The following is a 27,338-nucleotide window of genomic DNA, read 5'->3' as shown; positions in this document are numbered from 1 at the left end:
AAATAAAAATGTATGAATGCAGAGAAGGTCGAATTTCCGCGGCAGTCCTTTCGGGAGTCGTAAAATACGAGGCAAACTTTTTCTTCTTCAACTCGCACTCTTGCCATTTTGCTTTGAATCCAAAATTTCACGAAGCACTAACCCTTCTCCGGTCTCAGTGCATTCGGCATATGATGAGTGAAATATTAGTTTTTATAGCCAGCCCTGGAATCAGTAAAACCACCCTCTCGTTCATGTAAAATCCAAAATCAACGGAAAGTCAAAGTGGGCATTAACATTACCAAATTTATCAAATAAAGTTTTATTTCGTAGAATTTCCTTTCTGCTCTTAAACGCTGTTTTTGTAAAGCTAGGTACCAAGAACCAAACAGCGCTCTTCGAAAACATATTTTGTGAAGAAAAACGAAATTTATGTAGTGACCGATTTGATGCAGGTAAAATTCGGTTTTTGGCGGAGCAGGAAGTTTCAACCAACAAATGCACGAAACGATGATTTCTTACGTAGGAGTTGAATTTTGAAGAATTTGATGTCTTCGCTGTGATCTATGTAAAAGTTTGAAGGAGAAATTTGTGTATTTGTGTGAGAAAATTGCAAATAAAATGTTTACGTACGCCCTGGGCCCCTGTCCATGAAAACACCTGCTATGACAAAACTAATAGCAGAAATGGAGATAGTTCTTTTCCATTCAAAGACGTCTAAAAGAAAGCGGCTAAAATGTACTTATCTAAGATATGTGTTTTGCACAACAAATCTAACCTTACATGAAAAACAGCATGGTCGAGCAACATGAATCATTCCACTCAGAAGGACGTTTTTTTCCTTTGAAAATATAAAATACCTTGGAAATTATTTAAGTAAATGCGGTCTCATGAATTTTACTCGACTACTAAATCGATTGATCGCTTCTCGAGTGAAAGAATTACTTCTGTTAGCTTCTTTTCATTTCATCTTTCATAACTTTTTTTACATGATTGAAGACTGTTAAATTTTTAGGATGATATCTTTCATTTTATGAACAGCGACTAGAACCATTTTTTAAACTTTCAAAGTTCTAACAAAATACATAATAGTAGATTTTTTAAAAGTTCGAAGTCATCAGATAAAAAAGGCGCTAAGAAACCAATAACCGTCTTCGAAAGGAGAAAACTCGCTCTAGTACGTATTGAAGATGGACTATACACCAAAGGATACACCATCCTGCTGTCTAAAAGCTGTTTAAAAGCTCAACAGCTAAATAAAGTATTCTGCTAATGTTCTGGACCTATATTGTCATCGAATCGAAAACAACGTACTTCGTAAGCGTTGCGTTTGGTCCGCTGATGAAAATTCACGTCAAGGAATACACCAGGGAAATTCGCGTTTGCCCATATTAAGTATATCACATGACAACGCCAGTGTTTACATCGCGGAGTTCAAAGAGAAAACATTAGAGACATTATTTCGGCGGTGATGCACACAGCCCTCGATGGATGGGACATACATTATCCTTCGCAGTGTATAGAAGAATGGAGAGTCCCTAGCCGGTTCTAAAACCGTTCCTATTTAGAACTCATGATTTCCTCACGATATCACACAATCTGTTACCTGATGTTCTCATATTCTGTTCGGAAAGGTGCGCCACAAAGCACCTGTGCCGACACAAGCAAAAGTTTCATTCATGCTCTCACGAGGGACGTGTGAAAACATACAAATATTCATGATAGGAAGTAAGCGCTGTTCGAAACTTGCACTGCTAAAATCGTATGTGAATATGAATAACAGCTTAATAGCGATTCGACGAATTCTCGCAAAACTGCGTGTCTCGGTCGCGGTGTTCCGAAATCTCCGCTCCCAATTATTTTTTTAAAAGAAGACCGAACAAACGTCACGGCTGTGATAGATGCTCCGCAGCCCGTGACAAGTTATGTACAATAAAAAACAATTTGAATAGTGTGTAACAGGGCTAAAAGTTCACACACAAGACCAAACCGTTTCGGCTGAAAATTGAGCCATCCTCAGTTGCGGATAAATAAAAATAATAATGGTTAGAAATCGACTTGTCTGGTTCCATGCTCAAATTTCCGTCAAATTCCGATCAAAATGAGGACCAAGATGGCGGTCGAGAGTTATCTAGATTACTGGGTAAAATTAATTAAAACTGCGTGTTGATTGAAAAAAGCATGAAATAAGCACGGTTGAGTGGAAATCAGATGACTGATGAGCCCCACAGTTCCATCATCTACCATCAAATTTTTGCAGGCCGCAGAAATTTGATGGGAGGTGGTGCGCACCAGTCAACATTTGATCGGAAATTGATGGGAATTTGAGCGTGTAACCAGCACATAAAGTAGTACCTGACTGTGCCTTTCAAATTGAGAATGTTGTTTTGACAGCAATTTTGATAACAAGCCCAAAAAAACACCGAGTTTATCCAACTGAGGATGGCTGAATTTTCAGCCGAAACGTTTTGGTCTTGTGTGTGAACATTTAACCGTGTTACCCGCTATTTCAATTGTTTTTATTGTAAACATCACGGCTTGAAGTTTTCACAGAATATCCTTTTTAAAGAGAAGAAGAATCACTGAAATGTTCAAAAAGTGACGTCCTGTAGTTTTCCATGCAGAATAAAGTATGACGGGAAGTCTGCAACGCCGCAAACCGAGGTACGAATTTCTGCAGTTTCACCATCGAGTTGTTATGAACACATTCAAGTTATTGAAGATCTCCCCCCCCCCCCCCCCTCTCATAACAATAATTGATTAGACTTTTTTTCGATGACCAGAAAAAATGTAAAATAATCCAGAATAAAGTTACGGCGTGTTTGTTTTGAACGGCAGGATTGCAAATTAAAATTTACGATACATCAAGGAAGTGACCGTAGATATTTTTCAGTAATTGGAGTATAGATACTTTGTCGTTGACCTCATTCCGATTTCCATTAATTTCAAAGGACTCATCTGTATTTTCAACATATTTTCCGGGTTTCGAGTTCATCGTTGTCAAATCTTAGGCTAAGAATCCCTCGACAAGTTGAGCATAATATGATCATGAGGCTTAATTTGATAAGGCGTAGTACTTGATAAACACTCTAAATTGGCTTGCAAAATAAATTTACTTATTCTGTTTCTTTTCCGCATAAGGAAAAACACAAAACACAGAGTTGCCATATTGTAAAAACGTGGTGGTTTTAGGTCAGCCGGAATAAATCTCGTGGCCGGTTATTATGAAAAATTTTTCCCGGGCGATGGGGCACGGAAAGGTTTATCTGTAATTGAGTTATTCGACTGGTCGATCGTGTCGCACTGGAATTCTTATCACGCTCTCATTGGTTCAGGTAATCGGTAGGCTACATATCAGCATTCTATGGACGGCCAGTCGACTGTCCGCTCCGATGTAAGGAGGAAAATCGGCTATAGTTTCCTCAATGGTTGGACTATATTTTGAAGTTAGGGCCCATTATCCCTTATTCGTTTATTAAAGCCTCCATCTGCACAAGAATACTAATGGCTTACTTACCAAAGTATTGGATGTATCGTGCGTGGGCGTGGCTACGAACGCGAGTTGTTGCGAGCGTTTGGAAATTCGGAGTGCCTTCAACTTGTCGGTTATGTGATGTGCACATCCTTAGAGGAGGAATAGTTGCATCCGACGCCGCGCCGTGACCCTTCATCGGCCGACCGACTACTCGTTTCATCCATCATCGTACGCTCTTCGGCCTCGTAAATTTCCACTTTTCGTCACATTTCGTTCTAATTTTCAAGAGGCTCGATTATGCATGATTCTTGCGGCTATCAATACCTAATAGTCTGTAGATGCTCTATTTAGATTTTGGAAGGACAACCTAGATGTTCTTATATTACTTGACAAAGTGATCTCATCAAACAAATTTAAATGTATATTTCGTCACAGTTGGTTCTAAAAATCCACCGGACCGATTTTTATGATTTCTGCGGCAATCGGTAGGCCAAGATCGTCCCTCAATGAGCCCGCTTTATCGATCAACTTACCATGGCTCTCGATTAGAGATCGCACTGCGTCTATTGCGGGTTGATCGTTGAAATTGGTAGACAAAGCGATAGGCAAAGAAGACAAGAGGGATATGGAGGTATCCCATCGGGGGGGAGGGGGTGGTTGAAACTCACAAAGGAGGTATTAATAATAGACGAACTAACGGCTACCCACGAGAAACCCTGTAATAGTTAGTCCATCATTTTCTCCTCTAGTCTATTGGCACCACCCATTTCAACCAATGAGATCGTCTCATACTCCTTACGTCCTCTTTGTCTATAGCTTTGTTCATGAATTTTAACAATTCTGCATGCAGGTGTTGGGCCGCGTAGCGGCCAGGATATATCAACCCCTAGTTCTTCTGCACTGGAAAAAAAAAAAAAAAAAAAAAAAAAAAAAAAAAAAAAACCACATTGGATCTAGAGTCCAGACTCTTGAAAACATTGACAAGAAAAAGGACTCTTGATTCAATCAGATTTAAGCTTAAAACAAAAAGAAATCCGCTCAAATTAAAAGGCTTGGTTCTTAATTTAAGCTTAAATCTGATTGAATCAAGAGTATTTTTTCTTGTCGATGCTTTTAAGGGTCTAGACTCTAGACCCTATGTGGTTTTTTTTTTCCCAGTGTGTGCCGAAAAAACGGTGATGCTGCAAAGGATACCCTGATTCGTTTATTTATTTATTTTTTAAAGTGAAATTAAAGAAAAAGGTGGTTAGTGCCCGATGTTTGAAGGAGGGTTTTGCCTAGTGGTGTTGTATGTTGGGATGAGGGAGCTTTGTGCGGATTTTCACGGTGAGCGGCTACAATAAATGGACACTCGAAGATCAATACCCTTTTCGCGGGGCCGGGGCACCGCTCCAAGAATGTGGACAAGGGAGGGAAGAAGCCTCCGCTTTCCACCCGTCCCTTGTCCTCGTCCACTCATCAGCAACATCACGATGGAGTGCCTCGCCAAGACTTGTTGCGAGGTGTATGCGGGTCTCCGTCTCCAGCAGCCTTGCCGATCTTCCCTCGAATAAACACAAATAGTTTGTCCTAGCTGAGATCGAGTAGAGTACCTATATTGAGAGAGTATGACCACTGGTGTTACCACCTTTGATTGGCTCAGCCATCTTAGGCTGAATGGAGCCCTTAGGACCCTAAAATGGCGGACGCCATAAATTAATGTAATGCAAAATGACTCAAAATGTAGTTTTCTTTGCTTATCGTAACGAGAACTTTACTCAAATGCACTCCTGCGACTTCTTTACATATTTTTAAGACTAATCGTGTGCAATTTTTGAGAAAAATTATCTTGAATGTAGTAAGGTTGGCAGCAAGTACGGTTGGTGGTAACCGTCAAAAGTTGGCAATGACCCCCCTCCCATCCACAAAAACCAAAACAAAGCACCGCCATTTTTGGGTCCTAAGCCTCTCCATGGGGCCCAGTGGCCATACTCTCTTAATATAGGTACTCTAAGATAGAGGTGATTTCTGCTAGGGTACCTGTATACGAATTAAAGAGTATTGCCGTCTCTGTGCCGCTCTCTGATTGGTTCATCAGTTTTAGGTTATCATGGAGCTTCAAAGTTGGACCAAAGTAAATGGAGTACAATGTGAATAAACCCGACCCAGAGGAGTACATTATCGGCTGAGATATGGATGATACTCACACACTCAAAGGTTAATTTTTGACAAAAATATCTACTAAAAGTAGATCCGAACTCAATTTAGAAGTTGGTCATAAAAAAGTTTCTAGTCTTATCCTAAATATGTCTAGAACTTTGTAGAACTTCGTCGCCATCTTGTTTGTTTACATGAGGCCAAACTAGGAGCGGAGGGGCTGGGATTTGTTCACATTGGTCCAACTTTGGGGCTCCATGATAGAGATAGGATCGGATAGGATATTGCCTAAGAGCTGATCAGTTGGTCATGTTATGAATCTTAAAGTTCTCAGCAATTTTGTGGCTCAACAAGCCCGTGTACTGGATATTTCTTAAGTAGACCAAAAAAAGTTTATCTTTTTAACAATCGCCATCGAGATGAACTATTATAAAAAATGCAAAATGTTGTTTCTCTAGTTCCCCTGCGGATAGGATATTGCCAAAGAGCTGATCAGTTGATCATGTTATGAATCTCAAAGTTCTCAGCAATTTTGAGGCTCAACAAGCCCGTGTGCTGGATATTTTGTCTTCAAATTCTCCAGAAACTTAACGCATTCAGGCAAGAAGTCAGGTTCTTGGGTGTATACATCTCCCATCTGTAAGTAGTTTAGCTGCAGAGGCAGTCTGGCACGATCCCATTGAATGGCGCTGCCGGTCGATGGATCGCTGAAACCACAAATAGAACGTAAAGACGAGATTAGAAGATAGAGGTTCAGGGTGTCTACAAGTCCGGAATTACCGGAAAGTCCGGAAATAGCACTGGTTTTTTAAAGGCGGTCCGGAAGTACTGACAAAGTACGGAAATTCCGTTAGAGGGTGCGGAATTTTTTTTCATTTTTATGTCGTTTCTGTCGCAATTTTAGCGAGAAACTTAAATTTTTGAAATTTTCGAATTTCGTCAATTGGAAGCACTGGAATAGCACTGAATTTTTCTGTTGAGGAGGTACTGAATTTCTCGAGAATATACTGTAAAAGTATTGATTTTTGGCTAAATTGTTTTAGTAGACACCCTGAGCTGAGGTTTATGCTCATTTGAAGAGAATCAAAGATGTAGTACGCCAAGATTCTAAATACTCCCCTACATAATGAAAATCGTCTTATGGCTGTGGCCCCTGTCGGCGAATTCGTTGGATGGACACACGATATAATTAAAAAGAGATGAAAAGAGAAGAAAAAGAAGGAGAAGAAAAGATAAAAGCAAAAGTAAAGAGATAAATATGAAAAAAGGAGGAAACCCGAAAGAAGAAGAGAAGGAAGGCAAGAGAAAGAAGAAACAGAAGGGAGGAGGAAGAAGGAGAACAAAGAAGAGAGGAAATGAAGATAAGAGAAAGGAACTAAAGAGGAAGGTAACGGGTAGGAGAGAAGAAAATGAAAAGTAAGATGAAGAAAAGAGGAAGTACAAGAAGAAGAAGGTAGCGAAGAAGGAAAAAAATGCAGAAGAAGGAATAAGGAAGGAAAAAGATGAGCTTAATAAGACGCAGAAAAAAAGAAGAAAAAAGAAAAGGAGAGAGGAAGACAACGACGATAAGATAAGAGGAAGGAGAAATGAGAAAGAACTGGAATACTGTAATTATCTTGCAATCCCACGCTAACGCGAAACACACTAAAAAAATAGCTTTCTACCAAAAGAAGAAACATTATTTGAGGCGTTTGGAGGATTAGGCGCTTAAGTGCAATTCTGCTCTTTCAAAAAATACGTGTTTGAAGTTTCAAAATTATATGGAGTCTTATCGCGGAAAAGAAGTTTAAACTCACTTTTTGATGCTTTAAAGTTGGATTTTAGTTGTGAATTTTTCTCAGAATGTACTTTCAAACTAGTTTTAGTTGAGTTCATGAATATCTAAATTTATTCAGGAACTGCACTTATGTGCCTTGTCCTCCAAGCCTCTCATTTTTAAGCCGTGTCACTAAGGTTAGGTTATCGAGGAGTAATAGCGAAACAGGTTCTTTTTCCAGCCAATTACTTTCCCTAGAAGGATGATGGATGTTAATTATTTTTCAAAAACTAAAAGGCATTTTGCAAGCTCAATTTGTCTTTAGTGTCGTATGTTTCATGTTCATCACGAAATTTCGCCGGGGTTGTTTTATGTTCTATGTTTCCACTAGTAATAAATTCCACTAATAAAGAAAACCACAAGGCTTATTTTTTAAAAAAAATGTTAGGTCACGGCAATTGCATGGGGAAAAAAGAATATGGTCACGTGTAATTACAGAAAATTGATGTACAGAAAAGGAGGGCTTACAATCGGTATCCCTGACTGTATCCAACGGGGTATCGTTGCTCCTATCGCGTGATTCAGAGAGAGTGACTTTTTGTACGCTGACAGCGGCACATGAAAAATGCATATAAGATGTGCCACGCCGCGCCATGACTCGTTAGACTGTGCGCTGCGAAAATACGACATTGCGAAGTCCAATCAGGAAAACCTGGCTTCAAATCCCTGTTCTTCATAGAAATAAACTCACCCGTATAGCATAAATGAGTAGATAATATCGATGACCTTGTCTATGTTTTCAAGATCTTGCCTCGAAAATGTTCGATTAGGAAACTGCATTCTCTCCCGTTGTGAGTTGAGGGTGAAATCTGGATCAGTTGGTTCCTCTGAGAAGCATAAGTGAACAGGCAAAATAAATATTTCATTTTGTTGCCCATCGATCTACGTATCAATCCATCCATCTTTCTCTCTAAGAGAGCAAGAAGTGTTAAGTAAAGTAGTGCAGAAAGAGTATCTATACATCTTTCTCTCTTAGAGAGCAAGAAGTGTTAAGTATAAGTAGTGCAGAAAGAGTATTTCTTGGTTGCGGTGTTTCAGAATCTTTGCTCCTACCTAATTTAGATTATAGAAAGGGAACTATCGGGTGAATGTTCTGAAATTTTTCGTTTACAGCATTGTAATATTATGACGAAAATTCAACAAAAGTTTCAAATAAGAAACGCCCTCTCTGCACCCAGCGCGCAGCGCCTCAATCGAACCGATTATTTTCCAAATCACAGGCGCAAATCTCTATTTTAGTGGCGGAGGGGTTTTTTTTTGTTTTCTCCGGTATTATCAGTCATGTTTGATTTCAAAATACAACATAAATTCATTTCAACACACATTTTTTGGTATTTGAAGATTGTCAACAAAACAAATAAAACAGTTTTCCTTGTTTTTCTCGTTTTTCTCGCATTCGCAATTCTGGCACTTACGTGATTTAGAAAACGTGCTTTGGAAAATTATCAGTTCATTTGAACTTTCTTTCGCTGTTTTTCTCTCCGCATCCATAAATTAATCAGGGCATGTTTCATTTTTTCTTGATGCTAGATTATATATACCTAGTCTAGCCTAGTGTGTTCATAGACTTATTGTCAGAGTCGGAACATTTATGTCGTCGTTTTTAACGAGGAGTTACATTACCTCTGAGAAATTTTGAAATTCCCCAATTACCCGAGATAATTCATCGCAGATTGAAAATTGGAGAATACGACATCGTTTTTGATGACGTGCAATCTGGTCAGTTCCGTGGCTGAAATCCCAATTTTTCAATGTTTCCATGACTCAGTTGTAATGACACTCGAATATGATGACCAAATCAGGCCGGTGCCTAGAAGGTCAGTGTATCCGATGTCCACTGTACTGTGCAGAAATTTCCGATATTTTCTCTGCAAATTGAGTATTTTCCAAATAATTGTTTCTATTTCACTCTTTTGCCAAAAACCGGTCATTCTTTTTTAAATTATTGCGACGCTATAGATTTTTTTGAGAACTTTATTTTTAAAAATCATTTAACGGGGCTCGTTACTGGCGAAATTTTAATGACGCGCAGTATCAACACATAAATTCTCTGGTTTTTTTGACCCCCCCCCCCCCTCTTCTTTTTTAATTGCCTGTGCACTCGGCTGAAGAACATAGGATAATTTTGATTACGTGCTAACCTTTAATGCCTGCCATAGAGAGATCATTGAACGTCACAGACTGATTGTAAATATTCTCGAAAAACCAGAGTGGTCCAGAGTACCGCAAAGCTGCTTGGCGCGCACCCATGAAATAATACCAGCAAGTGAATAACTGAAACGTGTCAAAATAAATCGAAAACATATGTTAATAAGGCAAGAGAGAGAGTCAGCAGTTCTATTGCGTTTTTTATTCCGGCTTCTGAAAATCTTACCTACAGCGACAGCCGTAGGTGTGCAGCGCTACCAATGGAAACATTGCCATATCACAGAATAATTGCTTCTCAAGGTTTAATCTTGGTTTATTAAAGCTAATTTATACACTGGAAAAAAAAAAGAGAAAAAAACATTGGATCTAGAGTCCAGACTCATGAAAACATCAATAAGAAAATATACTCTTGATTCAATCAGATTTACCTAAGCTTAAATCAAGAAACCAAGCCTCTTAATTTGAGCGGATTTCCTTTTGATTTAAGCTTAATCTGATTGAATCAAGAGTCCTTTTTCTTGTCAATGTTTTCAAGAGTCTGGACTCTAGATCCAATGTGTTTTTTTTTCCAGTGTACATCAGTAAGCTATTTCTATTTCTTCTCTTTATTTTTCATTGACAGAACAGATCATTTGGTGATTCATAAGTAATCATTCGTGTGTGCAATTCTTAAATATTGAGCTTTAACGCGTATCTCCTCAGAACTATTTTAATTTCCTCTTTTTATTTTCAGAATCGAATTTCTCTACCGATCATTTTATCTACAGATCGACTTTTAATTTTTTGTGGTTTAAACTTAGAGCTTCCAATAACAATTTTAATTATTCAACGAATAAATAACCGCTTTAACTTTCTTTGAGAATTTTACGGACTTTACAAAAACGACGTCATACATCCGTTGAAATTACTAGACAGGGTTATGGTTATTTACCATCTAAAATAAGTTTTCAATTAACTTGGGCGTTTACTCGCGAGGAAAATACGAAGGTCAAAGTTTCCGAGTGGTTCGAGAACATTGAAGTATATGGTACTTACTCTTGCTAGCTGTCGCTCAGATTTTCGGTCAACAGGACGGTCACCAATGAAGTAATCTATAATTGCGTTGATGACAGCCGGAATATCTCTTTGACAAAACTTGAAATTCAGTTGGAGCAACAAGGGTAATATTTCCCGCGGGTTTTGCTCTAGACGATCCATCAGACTTCTGTCATCAAAAATTCCTCCGGAAAAAATCAAACTCAGAAATTTGCAATAATAAAATTCGTCGTTTTCTGGACGAAGCAACTTAATAACTTAATTCCAAGGTTGCAAAGTTTACTAAAAAATTCAATTTTCTTACAAAAATACACATCTACAATTTTTGTCCAAAACTTTTGATTTTTGCGTGAGATCCGAAGAAAAATCGGTGAAAATTTCAGTCAGCAATCTCCCGAATTCTCCGTCTAAAAATACAATTAGCGAGGGGAAATTTAGCAACACTAATATTTAGTTGCGTTCTCTCGCGAGGGAACGACGAGGAAAATCTTATTTTTTTAAACTCTCTTCTCATACATTGTCCATTTGTAACGCATGAACATATAAACGTGTTTCTTAAACCGCCATGGACGCGGTCAGTCTTCTATAAGGATGAATGTTTTTTTTCCTAATAACCGAAATAAGTGAGACTTTTTTAATTAACTAACAAAATCTGATCAACTCCAGTTTCAAAATCCTCGGACTTGCTTCCTTATTCCACCTAGGTTTGATCAGCTTAGATTTAGCGGCAAGAGCAAAACCTACGTATATGCATCACCTACATACATCTTCGCTAAAATGTACTTCGCAATTCATCGGCTAATTCAGGGAATCAGACCACGGGTCAGTTACCTTATTTTCAAACAACGTTTGGACTCTTATTATTACCCTCTTTAAATGAGATGTTCATTTTGATGTTGTTTTGTAGTTTTCTTGGTTGATTCCTTCTACAGTAGTAATAATTATAATTATTAAATTGATTTTACTCGTTATTAATTCAATCTATTTTCTTCTTTGTTTCAGGTGAGCACAATGATATTTTATGGCACGACTAAATCGTGAGTTACTCTTATTGTTTCATTTATTCTTACGGGCCAATTATTGAGACCAACAGTCAAAACTCAAGTGATCGTGGTTATTTTGCACGTGAGTTTCAGGGAGTATGATTTGACGGATCGGAAAACGTTAGTGTCTTCGTTAGGAACCACTTTAAGAAAGCGTTCATCAAGTCCCTTTCGGTTTCGTTGTACAAACTGTGTTCTACTTGAAATTTTGATGAGAAAACATCATTACTACAAGCTCTCCGTCCATTTACATTTTTATATTTTGTCACAGTTTGCTCCATATCGTTCGACTGGGCCAATTTACATGCTTTTTTGCGAATGTTGACAGGTGATAGTCCCTAATAGATGACCCCGTTTGTTTTAGATTTTGAGCACATGACCCAGATTATTTTATATAAAGTGATAAAGTTGATAAAAATTCTCTCATTTACACGATGTAAACGTTCATTATTCGCTAAATTTTCTTCATTAAGATCCACAGGGCCGATTTTTATGATTTTTATGGCTATCGTTAGGAGGTAGTCCCTATATGAGCCCATTTTATTTAGACCAACTTATGAGGTTATTTACTTGGAAGGTGAGACGCGCTCTCAGGGGTGGGACTTACCCCTAGCAAATCATAATGGACCACTAGACAAGGTACGAATTTAAGCAATCTGATACTAGTTTCTTAATTAGAATTTCACGTGGAGCACGATTCGCACAACGAAAATTACTGAATCAACTCCTCACGAAGATATAAACGCTTTTATCTCATATCGGTTACGAAGAATCTGAATTGCCTGCTCACAAGAAACTCAAAGCTCTACGTGAGTCAACTCGTGCACTACATCGGTTTCAGCAAGCTTCTCAATCGAGCAGTGTTCATTTGCCATCATGTGTTGTTCAAACTATAATTAACTTGCTATAGCTGAGCCAAAGCGTAAAGATTGAGGTTGCCAGATTTTTATATCGCAGAGACTGTCATGATAAACGGTTAGTGCGCGATGTGAATCACGTAGAGCATTCAGTTTTCATGAGCGGGTAGTTTGAATTCACGCATCAAGAATTATTGAATATCTTCGTAAGGAGTTGATTTCGGTAATTTTCGTTGTGCGCATCGTGTTATACGTGAAATTTTGGTTATGAAACGTGTATCAAAATGCTGAAAGTGCCTTGTCCACTGGTCCATAGCTGATGTGGCTTGGTTCCTTTCTGTTCAACGCGGTCCATTTTACTCTGTGGCTAGCGTAACTGAGGTATTAAAATGCAATTCTATGCCTGGCTTAACTGTTTCATCGGGCATTGACTTACTTGATAGATATGAAGAGCCAGATGAAAGGCTGACGCCTTGCACCCAGGGTAGAGTCGGCTGAAAAGACGGATTGTCCAGATCGGGATACACCGCCGCGTCCTCAGCCAGGGGTGACTCCTCAACGGGACCCCATTGTGTAACTATCCGCGGGGGCACTCCAGGGTTCTGTTGAAAGTCCATTATCAATACGAATTGCACTGCGGTGTTGAGAATTTCTTCGTATAAAGTCTAACATTTTCGTTGGTTTGTTGGTGAGAGCCCCAAGGAAAGGGGCGGTGGGAGAGATCACCCTAAAACGGATAATACATTCGCGTATTACACGGAAAAAAAGGTAGGGGATAAGTCTCAACTGTTGGATAATAAAGACATTTCTAACGGGTCAGTTGCGCTGGTGACATAATCGTGTTTTGATGCTTGCTTCTTGTAGATAAGCTAAAAATTATAAGATCTGTCTAAACCGCAACTTTCTTGGTTCAATAGTAACCGAGATATGGCCCTTTGAAAAGAAGGATTTTTGCCGTCATCCACCGCGGTAGTGACACCCTTGGTTTCTTCCACCTTGCTTTCATAAGTGTGACACACATTTGCACTGGTTGTTTAACGTGAAACTCGGATGGAAGCAAGGTGGAAGAAACCAAGGGTGTCACTGCCGCGGCGGATGACGTCAAAAACCCGACTTTTCAAAGGGCAATATCTCGGTTATTATTGAACGTCAGAAGTTGCAGTTTAGACAGATTTTCTTACTTTTAGTTTATCTGCAAGAATCAAGCGTCACAACACGATTTTGTGACTAGCGCGACTGACCCATTATATGTGGTAGTATCCTGATTAATTGTGGTAGTATCCTGATTAATTGTGGTAGTGCCCTAATAAATTAGGTTATCCACCCAAATGTTGCGGTACCACCAAAATTAATTGAAAATGTCTATATCATCCAACTAACTGGTTTAGAACCACAATTTTAGGGGATAACCCCTGACATTTTTTTCCGTGTATTGCGTATAGATTTCAGGGAGTTGATAATGGGTTTTTCCCCCAAATTATTTAGAATGTTTTTTGTTCATTAAAGAGGCTGATCGAGGAGTGCCTCCTTTTGTGTCGGATACTACTTTTAGGTGTAGTGCTGCTTTGGAGAGAATGAAGAGAATTTTCCTTGCTTGGCAACACTGCTAATTGCAATTCGACGCAAAATACGCTCTCACATTGGAGCAAAGGAACTTGCAGATAATGGACATAGTAACATTATATTTTGCGTTGGAAATTCTTGCAGTTTATTCACAATGACCTGAGAACTTCGGTAGGGAATCGTTCGAGACTTTGAAATTTTCAGGAATAGGCTCTCTATGAAGGAATTACGCACCACAATTTGATCGACATCCAGGGAGAGGGAGAGGGAGAGCGGTTGGGGGGAGGATTTTTCCGTATTTGAATCCAAACCCTTCATACATTGCATCAAACGTAGGTACTGGGCGAATTACAAGTAAAACATCTTGAATAAAAATAATTATACAGATTGAATCCTAATACTCACAAGACGCACTCGATCTTGGTTTCTGACAATTTCCCTGAATGGTTTTGTCTGCATACATTTCATAAGAGCGCGTGACGGCTCACTGGGACAGCCAAGTAATTCTGCAAGTCGTTTCGATGGTATTGTCATATTTTTGATCGGAAAGACTGAGCCAACGTCATCCAGAACACCGTCTGATGAAAAAGCATTCCGAAACAATCCTGGTGATTCGAAGGAAACGAAAAAAAGGCAGGAGTAAGAAACATGAAGAAGGAAAGGGAAAAAGGCAGGAATAAGAAACATGAAGAAAATAAAATAGGTCTTCTTGGGGCTCTTGCCAGGACTGGTAGCTAGCCAGGGTGTCTACAAGTCCGGAAATAGTACTGATTTTCAAGAGCGGTCCGGAAGTACCGAAAAAGTACGGAAATTCCGCAAAAAGGTCCGGAATTTGTGTTAATTTTATGTCATTTTTGTCGCAATTTTAAAGTATTGAAATTTTTTGAATTTCGTCCAATGGAGGTCCTGAAAAAGTTCGGAATTTTTCTGTTAGAGGAGGTCCTGAATTTCTTGACAAGGTACTGAAAAAGTACTGTAAAAGTACTTATTTTTGATCAGCCTGTTTTAGTAGCCACCCTTCTAGCAGTCTGAGGAGGAAAATTTCACCGAGGGGGCGGGGGTTATATGTAGATTTGGTGGGGTGTTGGGCCCCTTAAACCTGATACGTGCACTTAAGACATGACGCCCCCCTGGCTATTACCCTGAGTCCTCACAGACGGATACGCAGAAAGGATAATTATATCGGGAAGTCCGTGATGAATATCCTCCGTATTTTTATTCTTAGAAGGACTAATGAATTTCTAGTTTTTCCACACAAAAATTTAGTCATGGTAACAGTAATTATTCTAGTCGTCTCAAAATAAATTTTGTGTAGAAATTCTCGTTACGTGGTCTCGTTGATTTGAAAGAGAATTATTTTCAGGGGCATTCATGCTCTTGAACGCACACTTCTTACTAAGAAAGAAATCAGTTACCTCAGGATGAGTTGAGATTATTAAGTAAATATTCAGACGAAAGCACCCGGTATTTATTCTTTGGAGATCGTGAGTTTCTACGTTGATTTTCTGAAGTTATGATCTTTAAGGCTTTTTTTCGATGAAACCGACTGAGTGACATACCCGCGTTGACAGCAGGTTCATTGTAAAGAAGTAGTTGAACAGCAGCGCCTCCTTTGCTATTTCCCAAAATCGTGACGGCGTTTTTATCGCCCCCAAAACTCGAGATATTTTCTTGGAGCCATTTGAGACTGAAGATAATGTCCTTCAATCCCCAATTACCTGGCAGCACAAGGTCACCCGTTGATAGGAAGCCTGCAGATAACAAAATGTAATAATCACCACTAAAAATGATATGTAAATACAATTATTTAATTTTGTTATAAACTGGAAAAAAACACATTGGATCTAGAGTCCAGACTCTTGAAAACATTGACAAGAAAAAATACTCTTGATTTCAATCGATTTATGCTAAATCAGTCTCAGAAATCGCTCAAATGAGAGCTTGGTTCTTGGCCACTTAGGACAAATACTCCGTTGAATTGCAAGAAGGCTTTGTTTCTCTGTCTGAGTTAGATTCTGACTCTCGATCCAAATGTGTTTTTTTTTTTTTTTTCAGTGTATTTTTATTGGAGATGTTAGTTAGTTACGATTAAATGGAGTGTTAGATAGTTAGTTAGTCAGTTAGTTAGTTAGTTAGGAAAGTGTTACCACAGGAAGAATGTCTTGTTTTCGCAAACATGGCTTCTGCTCCTGTTTGAGAAATGACTCACACCTATAAGTAGACGCAGGGCGTACAACACTTGCTTCATCTCGTCCCTATAGATCTCAAAAATTCAATTTGATTGCATTCGATCAAATCTCAAAGGCTGAACAAATTTTTTCGTGTCCATTAAGTGGATTCATTCACCGAGTGATCGATCGATCGATCGATTCATTTTTTAATTTCAATTTTCGTCGCAATTCCTCAGCAAAAAGTATCAAAATCCCAGTTTAATTTTTTCTTACATGAAAGACAGGATTTCGGAAATATATTCTCCTCGATGAGGCTCGATTTATGTCCGGATGGAGAGTAATAACAACAGATCAAAATTGCGGGGAAAAACTGACTTTTATAGCCTATTTTAGAAGCAACGTTAAGTGTAATTAATTTCCTTGTCCAGATAGGTGCTTTTATCAATGAGGATAGAAAAATTATTTAATTTTCGCGCAAGGCAAATCAACGGTTACCTAGTGCTCCTATTCGTGTAGTTCAATGCACTAGCACTTCTGTAGTTCAATGCCACAAGCACCATATCCTTGTTGAGGTAAAAATCTGGGTCCACCTCGGTGTGTCTGTCACTCCGTTTATTTCCCATATACCGCCAGGTATAACAAACAGTACAGGAAACAATTTACCCCTCTCCTTTTTTGTTCGTACCTATAAATGAAGCAATACTAAAAATTAACACACAACAAAAAATGAAATAATAATCTGAGCGTTGTTCATAAAATACGTAACAATCAAGGGGGGGTGGGAGGGAGGGAGGGAGGGAGGGGATCGAGGAAGAGACTGTTCGCTGTTACTGTTCGTGCGAGTCGGAAGGCTGTTATTCCACCATAGGGACCTATGCTGCCGATGCTAAGGACACAACGCCGTATGTACATTCGAGAGTGCCAAATAATCATCATGCAGTGTTGCATTTCGTAGGAAGTAATGATATCGACGGTTGTAAGGTCGGCAATCACATAACTCGAAAACGCGGGAGTTTTCAGAGGGAGGGAAAAACTTCTACATTCCTCAGCTTTAAGTATAGAGGGGAAAGAATTTTAGAGACAGCAAGGATAAGATGTTTTTAAGACTATGTCATCATTTTGAATAATATTCGTAGTCAGGAGAAATGACCGAAAATATTGAGGTATGTGTTTGTGGACACTAAAGGTCAACATGGCTGAATTCTGAGATACGTGGTTGGCGGAATACTGATTCAACCTATTCTTTGCGATGTGGACTGTATAAGGACCCCTCTCACTTTTAAAAGTAGCCTAAAGTTCTTTCCAACAACTTTTAATTGGTAGCGATTCTTCAGAAATACACCGGAAAACAATTCGACGGTGTAAGTGGCAATCACATAACTAGGTACAACTGAAAGCGTCGCTGGACTTTCCTGTCATACTTCAGTTTCTAAACGGGAAAACTACTCACGCAATTCTGTTTCGACCCAGTTTTGTTCGTGCGTATAAAAGTATTCTTCTCTATGCGAAGAAAATTCTGTATAAACTGCAAGGAATGATGTCAAATGAGTCGAGGTTCTCCTTTAAAAAAAAATAACGTAGAGGCGGAGATTTTCAGACACCGTGAACGAGATAATTATGTGATTGCGGACTTACGCCGTCGAATTACGAATTAAAATGAAATGAAGACAAAAATAAGCGGACGATTACTCAGTTATCCGTCGGATTAGATGTTAGATGTTAAAACAATAACAATATTTTTGTTGTTTGAAGATTCCGTGACGTACTAGCTTTTAATTTTCCCTCCTAAACTGCTCACGATTCTTCCCGGGAGAGCGCGCGTTGTGTAAAAATGCCGCGCGACGGCATGAGTAATGTGTTATTGGAATTAACGCCAAGATATGTGTTTTGAGTTCTACGTTTTTACGCGATTCCCAGATTTTTTTCGACTGAAATATTTTGATAGCAGGGAAAGGGCATCTACTACACTACATTTCTGCAGCTAACTCAAAACCGCCAAAAATCGAGTTATGTGATTGCCGACTTACACCGTCGATATTTTTCCTTGAAATTTTAAGGAACTTTAGGTGAATTAGCGAAGAATACGATAAATTGGATGGAAAATATTCAAAAGTTTACCAGAATATTCGTGTTATATCAAAGGAAATCTGACAACGCCTGAAGGTTTATACGGCGTTTTTCCTTAGCACGGCGGTATGTCAAAAAAAGTTACGATGGTTGAATGAGGGGGAAGAAGGTGGTCGAAAAATCCAAACTCAGCGTTATACACATTTTGAACAGTCCCTGAAATACTTTCTTACAATTCTGAAAATCATTGAGGTGCATCATATTCTGAAGAAAATATCTCAATCCCTGGATCAAGTACACTGCAGCCTCAATCTTCTATAATGAGAAGAACGATTCAAATATGTACCGTTGAATGAATCGATTAATTATTTGACTGCCAAAGATTAATAATTTGAAGATTTTGAAACCTTTTTGATGAAAGAAAGTAAGAGTTTACGTGGTATGCCATGCATCATCACCGTAATTTGTAAACGTTGTGTTCGAAATGGCTTTGGAAGTTGTGTCGTCCAAGTGGATATCACAAAATCGCATCACCTTTCGTTTCACGGTATTCATGGAAGTTGTAATCAAAAAGAATTCCAAAAATTGAAAACATGCAGCTTCATCGTCGGACTTCCTAATTCTCTTAGCTTTCATCACAAAACAAAAAAATCGATTCCATTTAATTTCCACTCCAGTTTTTTTTCCCTTTTCCATTTTTTCTTTAAAAAAAAAAAAAAAAAAAATAATAAGCATGACACTTCACCGCAGTGGCAGATTAATGTGATAGCACGTAGAATTAGTATAATCCACCTGAGGTGTGTAGATGGCCAAGTACAAACAATCCTCCTCGCCTATTATTTCACTTTCACCAGGTTTGCTCAGGGTGGGTTGTACGCAAAGTGGTAAGGTTTCTGTGGCGTCCAATGTTTTTTTCCAAGGCTTGAGCGCCTTTGGTGGCTTAAAGAAGCAAATATATGAGAACATAAATGATGTATATCAGGAATAATAAATAATTCAAACGTGGTGGGTCAAAGCTATAATGATAGCGAGAATTCGTTGTGTTATTACTAGGGTGGAATATTTTACTATTCTTCAGAAACCGTTGTTTACTGTAGTAACAGCCGCATGTGACTGAGAAAGTATGAGATCGTCCCCAGGGAATGAAGGGACCTTAGTTTGTAGATGCAAATTTTTGAAGAGACCATTTTTAAGTAATACAAATTCCATTTATAAGTTTTCAATAGAATCTCAAGGAATAAGTTGTAAAATTTAGTAAATTTTTGTGTCGAAAAAGCGAGGGCGTAGTTTTACTATTAAATACACGAATTTTGAGTCTCTAACATGACACATCAAGCCTGAAATAAAATTTCTCTCAAACCCACGCTTTTTAAGATTTGCTCTCATATTTTTTCAAGCTTCAAGACAGTCTTCCGTCAATTTAAATGTCCGTAGGACAGCCGATTCAAATGGGAAGGGGGCGACAGTGTGGTCAAGTTGTGAAAATTGCCTCTGGATGTAGATGTCATCATTCCGGTCTCGAAGTTTCCGGGGGTCAGCTTTCTATTCTCGAGGATGGTTACTTGAAAGAGGTTTTTGTTTTCTACTCTTAACTCGATACAATCGATACATGTTTATCCCGTGCTCAATTTTTTTTTGTGCAGATAAAGGAGGCTTTTTTATGTCAAATTCTTCGCATTTTCAAACAAAATATTTATTGAAAAATTATGCTGAAGGCTTCTGACCGGTCGGCTGTACCATTAAAATTCACGTCTTGTTTATCTATGATTTGAATATTCTTTACTTTTGATAACTTACCTTGAACCTATTCTTTCCGATCGGAGGTTGAGCATACGGGATTTTCGTGAATCCTGCCACTTTCCGTCCTTTCGACGTCACGAAGACCTTTCCTCGAACGTCTCCAAATTTTGTCGATACTATTAACGAGTCGTCAGGAGTACTTTGAAGGAATTGGAACGCGAACGTCCACAAGCAGAGAAACATCAAACACGAAAGAGCATGCATGACTTTTAGTTTTTAGTCTAATTCTTATACTTACAATGAGTATAAAGAGTAATTTATTTAAGATAATAGTGGCTGTTCTTGTCAAGGCGCTCCCTTCTATAAATTAGTGCAATGGTTTTTCAAGGTCACTGAGATGTCACTCATTCATTTTACCCTTCCTGACCCTCATTTTCTCAACTGAGCCCTGAATAGTACGTCAGAGTGTCAAGTGCTTAGGATAATTTAAAGGGTCCAGAACTCGCACTTCGTTATGCGTGAATTTTCTGATCTCGAGAAAGACAAGTCTTACATACGTAACTGTATAAGATAAGAAAAATGACACATACTGTAGAAGAAACTGAATGTTGACGTTTCGTTTTGAAGTGTAAGAGTGAGGATATCGAAATTAACGGAATTTGTTCTCATGAAAAATTTCCCTGAACAAATTGTATGAGGAGACCAAGCCCCCTTTCCTTAAACGATCTCACGAAGCACTTTCAGATTGGTTGAACTCAGAATGATTAATAACTAAATGTTGCTAGGAATGTCACTGAATTGATTACTTCGCTAATCTTTCATTTCTCGAATGGAAAACAAATGAAGACAAAGACATCACCGTTGAGTCCAGTCAGCGTCACTACACTTTAAAAAAAAAAAAAACACTTTATGCAAATTTTTCCGCCAGAGTCAAATATCAAATTTTCTTTCGATGTTAACTTATAAGTTTTTTTAATGAATAAAACTTTTTTACAAAAAATAAGCAGAAAAATGAGTCAAGTAAGCTAGAGGTTTAAATATTTTGGCAATGTTTCGTTGACCCCATTGAGTGCGGGAAGAAAGAGTTAAGAACTGAATAGCTAATTATTACTTGACAATGCATGGCGCATTATCGCGGTTAGTGACTTGGTTCTGTGACTGTGTCCACTGCATATCGCCAGTAAAACTGAACAACAAATATTATCTAGCTCAGTTTGCGAAATTATATAATTTTTTCTCGGAACTACGTTTTGTGCATAATGAACTTCCGAGCGCCAATTCTCTGTTCGGTTTGACGCCTATGGGCGTTTTTTCTCTTGAAATGTTTGCAAAACTCTACCTAATGCTCTGGTTTTAGTACCTCAGTTTTGAGAAGCTGATGGTCTGTGCCAACATGCTTCTTTGTTTACGCACTCCTGATTATTTTATCAATGAAGGGGGGTTGGCAATTTGAAAAACATTGAGTTAGGGCCCAATTACTTGCCTTAGGACGGCGCTCCAGCATTTTCGACTCTACCAAAAGCAAGATAGTCCCATTGACCTAATAATATATCCGTAAAGTTTTGTATTTCTAGTAGTCCGAGAGCCCGATGACATTTTACGACAAACTCGTGACACAAGCTTTGACCACTTCAATCAATAGCCTTACATACACTGACACTGAAAATGATCATTGGCCGCGCTTTAGTATGTGCCAACACGTGGCAGACGATCAGTTTCCGTGCCAGCTCAGATTTAAGTGGTCAAAACTTTTGTCTTAATTGTGTCACAGAATGTCGTCGGGCTCTCTGACTACAGTTGTGATCATTCAAAAGTTAATTAGGGGAGCCGGACTTTTTGACGACCCTGTAACTGCGCAATAGTACATATCGATGGTGAAAGTGCAGAATTGCGTATCTCAATTTTTGACAGTTTTAAGCTGCTTTAAGTTTTAAGAAACGTTTTGTTGAAGATGTCGTCTATCAGGCAGCAATCGAAAAAAATCGGGAAGTCACCTAAAACAGGAGAACTTTTTTCGAGTATCTTGGCCTCAATTGCAGAAATGCGTATCTCGTTCTGGCCCCATCATTTGATCCGGCGCGAATCACGCACAACGCGCTCTCCTCAGTATTTTCCCCCTACAGCATACGTAAACTGATCAGTTGTTTTTTATTTTTTATTTTTTATATATTTTCGGGAATTCGTTGGTCTTGAAAAGTTGGTGAATGCTTATCTATTGAGAGCCCCCCAGTATAATTTCTTCGTAGGTACCTGAGCGGCGCGCGGCGTTCGTGTCCATTATTCACTTTCTGCGGGCCAATGCAATCATGAACTGTCGGTTCATCGTTCGGTCAGTTGTATTAGAGTCAATCGAGTCATAGCTTCATCAATTCTTATTTAGTTCGAGAAATTATTCAAAATGCTGATGGAGTCTGAAAAAACATCTTCTTCTTGCTATCCTTGCTTTCTTTCTTGGTTCATCGCAACAATCAGTTGTATTAGAGTCCATCGAGTCATAGCTTCATCAGTTCTTATACAGTTCGAAAAATTATTCAAAATGCTGATGGAGTCTGAAAAAACATCTACTCTTTGCTATCCTCAAGAATTATTACCATTCTACTAACCAAAAAGAGGAAAGTAGACCGTTTTTTTACTCTCCTGGAAAATCGTGTTTTTCGAGCTACGCACTTCTGCACCTCCACCATCGATATTCTGCATGTTGCTATCCGATGCAACGCTGTTGCTATTTGCAAGCGCTTGCTTTACTCATTTGGACGTATTTCAATCAAACGGAACTATGTGCGTTAAGACATGAGCCCTGATACCCATAAGAATAAATGCATAACAGAGCTCACAGCATGATGCACATAGTTCCGTCTACCAGAAATACGTCCATTTCTCCGATACAAGATCCTTCGCGGGAGGGACGTTAAACTTAAAGGGAGCCGAAGAGTGGCTCACGGCTCTACAGTGGCTTTCAAAAAAGAAAGCGAGAGTGAAAGATCTCGCAAGATGGCGCCTCCCTCCGAGTCGATCTGAAGAGGCGGAAGAGAAAGCTTCCCTCTAACACGAGTGCCTACTTATCTCCCAGTCAGGGAAAGGGACTCAACAATGAGACGCCACAGTTTTAACCCGACAAACTCTGTCGCCTTTTGCTCTCTTTTTTAACAGTCACATGGGCTTCAAGTTTATTTCACGAACAACGTATCCCTGAAACCTTTTGAAGTGTCTCTCGTCGTGACGTGAGTCCGGAAAGCGGGAATGGGACGGACCACCAGACAAGGTATACCAGTGGCTTGGCGTGCTTTGCGATATATCGATTGATCTGCCATTTAAACCTATAGAAAAGTATCGATATACAGGGTGTTCAATGGGGAAACAGCTTCAAATGGGGAAATATCGATAGATCGCAAAGCACGCCACGCCACTGCAAGGTACGAGTTTCGAGCATCCTGATTTATGCTTCGCCTCTTCAAAATTTTATGTCGAACACGATATGCGCACTGAAAATTCTAAAATTAACCCCCAACTAAGATATTAATGTTTTTCCCCAGATTTGTTTGAAATATTTGAATTTTCCGCTTACTGCATAAAACCAGAGTCTACTTTAATTAAATCGCTTACAATGGGTTCGGTAGACTTCTCAACAATTTGTGTTCCTTTCTCAGCTGTGTTAGCCGGGCGGAGTGTAATCAATATTAAAAAACGCAATAGTGTATTTCCTTCGGAAAATACACTAAAAATGAGTTGAAACAATTGCCGAATCCAGCAAATTGGCAACATCGTCCTTTCTCCATTTAAACGTATGAAAATGTATCGATTCTTGAAGGGGTCAGGTGCTCTGACAAGAATCGATTATTTAGCATAGGTTTAAATGGAGGAAATCTGGTGTTGCTAAATTTCTGGATCCGCCTTTCGTTAAAACGCCGATACTAAGGTTGTGATACTTGTATTTTCAACCCGCAAATACGGTTACGGTAACGTTCCGTGTGCAATTCAGCCAAAGTCAAATATTGTTTTTTTTTATTATTTTTTTTTAAAGCGGGAAATTTTGAATTTGTGCATCGAAAGGTTTATATCTTTGTTACAAGTTACTTTCAGTGCTTGTCGTTTTGCAAATCGTGCTCTACGTGAAAGTTTAATGAGATGCTTAAATTTTCCCGTTGCCTGGTAGTTCATTTGAATTTCCAAATGTGTGCGCAAAGAGTACTGCCGTGCAGAGCAAATTATCCGTAACTCCATTCTAAATATTGCAATTTTTTCTGATGGAACGTTTGTTTGTGGGTAAAGAATGAATATTCATTCTCCATTTTTATAAAATAGTGTAATCAAACCAGCGGAAGCTTCAGAAAAAAGATACATAAAGTGGTACAAGGTTTTCTTTTACTGCGACACTAAGTTCTGTAATGGACCACTAGACAAGGTACGAATTTCAGCATTCTGATACATGTTTCTTCACTAAAATATCACGTAAAATGCGATGCGCACAGCAAAAGTTACCGAAATCAACTCCTAACGTAGATATTTAATGATTCTTAATGCGTGAATTCAAACCACCCGCTCATGAAAACTCAATGCTCTACGTGATTCACATCGCGCGCTAAACGTTTATCATGATAGTCTCTGCGATATAAAAATCTGGAAACCTCAATCTTGACTGTTTGGCTCAGCTATAGCAAATTTCTTGTGGTTTGAACAGCACATGATGGGGAATGAACATTGCTCGATTGAGAGGCTTGCTGAAACCGTTGTAGTGAGCGATTTGACTCACGTAGAGCTTTGAGTTTCTTGTGAGCGGGCAGTGCAAATTCCTCGTGACCAATGTGAAATAAAAACGTTAATATCTTCGTTAGGAGTTGGTTGCAGTAATTTTCGTCGCACGAATCATGTTCTACGTGAAATTCCGGTAAAGAAACATGTATCAGATTGTTTAAATTCGTACCTTGTCTTGTGGTCCATCAGTGAAATTAAATTAAAATGGAACTACAGTGCCTAAGACGGCAGAATATACCTCATGATATCCTCGATGAACTATATTATATCGATTTATTCCCTCAAGGAATAAATTAGACAGTAAAAATAGACCTTTAAAAGCTATAATGATAGTATACAGAAGTCCCGATCCCGAACATAATTTCCTGCTTCAATGTTTTGCGAATCCTGTTATTCCAGTGATAAAACGAAACCATAGTAGATATTTTTTCTCGGAGCAATTTTTATATGGTCATCCTTCAAAAATTCGTCGCTCTAAAATTCGAACATTGCCAAAGTCTCTCCTCCTCTTCCCTCGTAAAGTAATTATTTTGGAGGGAAATCAGTGAAGAACTTTTTAGTCAAGTTATCGCGGATCCCGAATTAACTTATTCGAAAAATTTGATGAAATATATTAATAAATGACACTGGAATTTCTTATTTTATCAAAAGATACTTTGCAACGTCTGAAATCTCCTTTGGCGTTCTTCCTTGGCATGACAGAACTGATATCCATATCCAAGCCTCGGAGCCGGCAAGAAAGTTTCATTTCCTACTCGACTTTAAGTCACTTTTGCTCAGTGAGAGAGCTTTCTTGAGCTTCTCTAAGCTCGGCAATGTGCTTCTTGTTAAATATTGCAGGGGTTCGGGTTCCTCGGGATTCTAGTTTTATTTCAGGATCATGCGCCATTTGTTGAGGGGAGAGAGCTTGAAATGAAACTAGAAACGAAGCTCGATTACTTATGCAGTTTATGTGCAACAAATTATTGTTCGATTCTCGTAAAAGAGTCGCATGCTTCCAGGCGCTCTTGTGGCTCTTTGATTAAATGAAAAAAATGATTGAAGACGACGAAGAAACATACCTTTGATAAAAAAAAAAAACGATTGCAGGATGAGCAGACTTTCACTTGGTTCACTTGCATTTGTTGACCCGCCTTAGAAAATGTCAAACTGCAATCTCGTGACATGGAATGGACAGGAAAATTATGGGGATGAGAACTGAAAAGGAAATGTTAATGAGAGGAATTGAAGGAAGGGAAGAACTCAAAGAGATTGAGGATGTACGAGGCTTTTTGTATAGCAATTACGGCTGTACTTAACCCTTCGGAATTTCACCGGTTTTCTTTCAAGTTGGAAGCGGCTTCGATAAACGTTTAATCTATGAATTTTCCAGGATTGCGGCGTGACTGAGCCTGGTGGACAAATTATAATTTATACTTTGTAATCTTCTAAGTCCCAAGAGTATTTTCGGAGAAGTATTTTAGAATTTTCTCTTTTCTCATCACCCTTTCACTTTGTTACTCTATTAGTATAAATAGTTTCATACCTGAAATTACAAAGCGGAGGTTTATTTGAATGTTTCAATAGTTCTGTTCAGGTTGATATGCTTTTTTTCGGCTCTTTAAATGGCGCATCCAAAGAGCCTAATGAAAAGGCTGTAATTTTTCCTTCATTGTAATTAATGGAAATCAAAAGCAGAAGTTATTCATGGATTCATGATATTTATTCGTGTCTAAATTTAGTCTTACCAGTGGATTCTCCATTTATAGCACGTTTCAAATGAGTATTCTTTTTTCGCTGATTGCGCGGAGTTTAAAATTCCGCACACTCCAGAAACCTTCGGAATTCGCGACCACGCTTATAGCGAAACAAGAAAAGTTATCTGATTTGAAAATTTAATGCACTGGGTTCTTGCCTTTCTCATAAAAACAGGGAGACGAGTACTTTAAAACTATTACAGTCATGTGAGAAAGTGTTATGAAAGTTTCAAGCTCGCCTGTATACATATTTGCTACACCTTGTTCTCGTAATCGTTACCTTAAATTTTCTTTTTCTCTCCCTCCCCTCCCTTTTCTGTGGGCAAAATTAGTGAATTTTGTATGTTTCAAAGGCTGTTCGGTTGACTGTATCTCTCGAGTGCAACGAACCTATTACTACAGAAACATTCGGACCTAATGAAATGTTGATTCATTTCAAAATCAATCAACTCTGTGTATTATCTGCGCGTTCGTTGCTGTTTCACTGAGGATTATCTTGAATTAATTTTCGGATCAGGGAGAGGACGTGTATCAATAATTACCGATGATGAGTCAGAAACTCATCAAAATTCAGTTATTCAGGCTGCTGTGAATTCAAATGCCCCACTAATTCTTATCATTATTTATACTATTGCGATAAGGGTTAGCAATATTCTATTTTTATCAGTTCGTGTAAACTTTTGATACAAAAGTATTGGCACCATCACACCTTATAGTGGTTCATATGGAACACCATTAATAGTTTTATAAGCTCCGACCATAGTATGGTATATGTACCAAATTTCACCGGGCAATTTAAATTTTTACGGGAGACCGTTTG

General features: G+C 38.6%; 3 protein-coding genes across 6 annotated transcripts in view; 1 reads left to right on the top strand and 2 right to left on the bottom strand.

The window, feature by feature from the left end:
• The window catches only part of Hs3st-A (Heparan sulfate 3-O sulfotransferase-A), a 186,155-nt gene that overhangs the window by 86,555 nt on the left and 72,262 nt on the right, over positions 1-27,338 (top strand). The gene's annotated exons all lie outside the window — the stretch shown is intronic.
• LOC140226084 (uncharacterized) lies at positions 5,943-9,674 on the bottom strand. The gene is made up of 3 exons (XM_072306552.1): positions 9,548-9,674; positions 8,098-8,233; positions 5,943-6,297 (listed from the first exon to the last, which is right to left on the bottom strand). The coding sequence occupies exons 1-3, from the start codon at positions 9,654-9,656 to the stop codon at positions 6,114-6,116; spliced, it is 429 nt and encodes a 142-aa protein (XP_072162653.1). The 5' UTR covers positions 9,657-9,674; the 3' UTR covers positions 5,943-6,113.
• LOC109041054 (carboxylic ester hydrolase-like) lies at positions 12,846-20,273 on the bottom strand. The gene is made up of 5 exons (XM_072306597.1): positions 20,088-20,273; positions 19,112-19,229; positions 15,612-15,803; positions 14,458-14,657; positions 12,846-13,091 (listed from the first exon to the last, which is right to left on the bottom strand). Exons 1-5 carry the CDS (start codon positions 20,271-20,273, stop codon positions 12,846-12,848), a joined length of 942 nt encoding a protein of 313 aa, XP_072162698.1.

The sequence above is a fragment of the Bemisia tabaci genome, chromosome 1, assembly GCF_918797505.1.
Source record: "Bemisia tabaci chromosome 1, PGI_BMITA_v3".
In the NCBI taxonomy this organism is placed as follows: Eukaryota; Metazoa; Arthropoda; class Insecta; order Hemiptera; family Aleyrodidae; genus Bemisia; species Bemisia tabaci.
The sequence above is the reverse complement of the archived record's forward strand: the minus strand, read 5'-3'. Positions and strand labels throughout refer to the sequence as shown.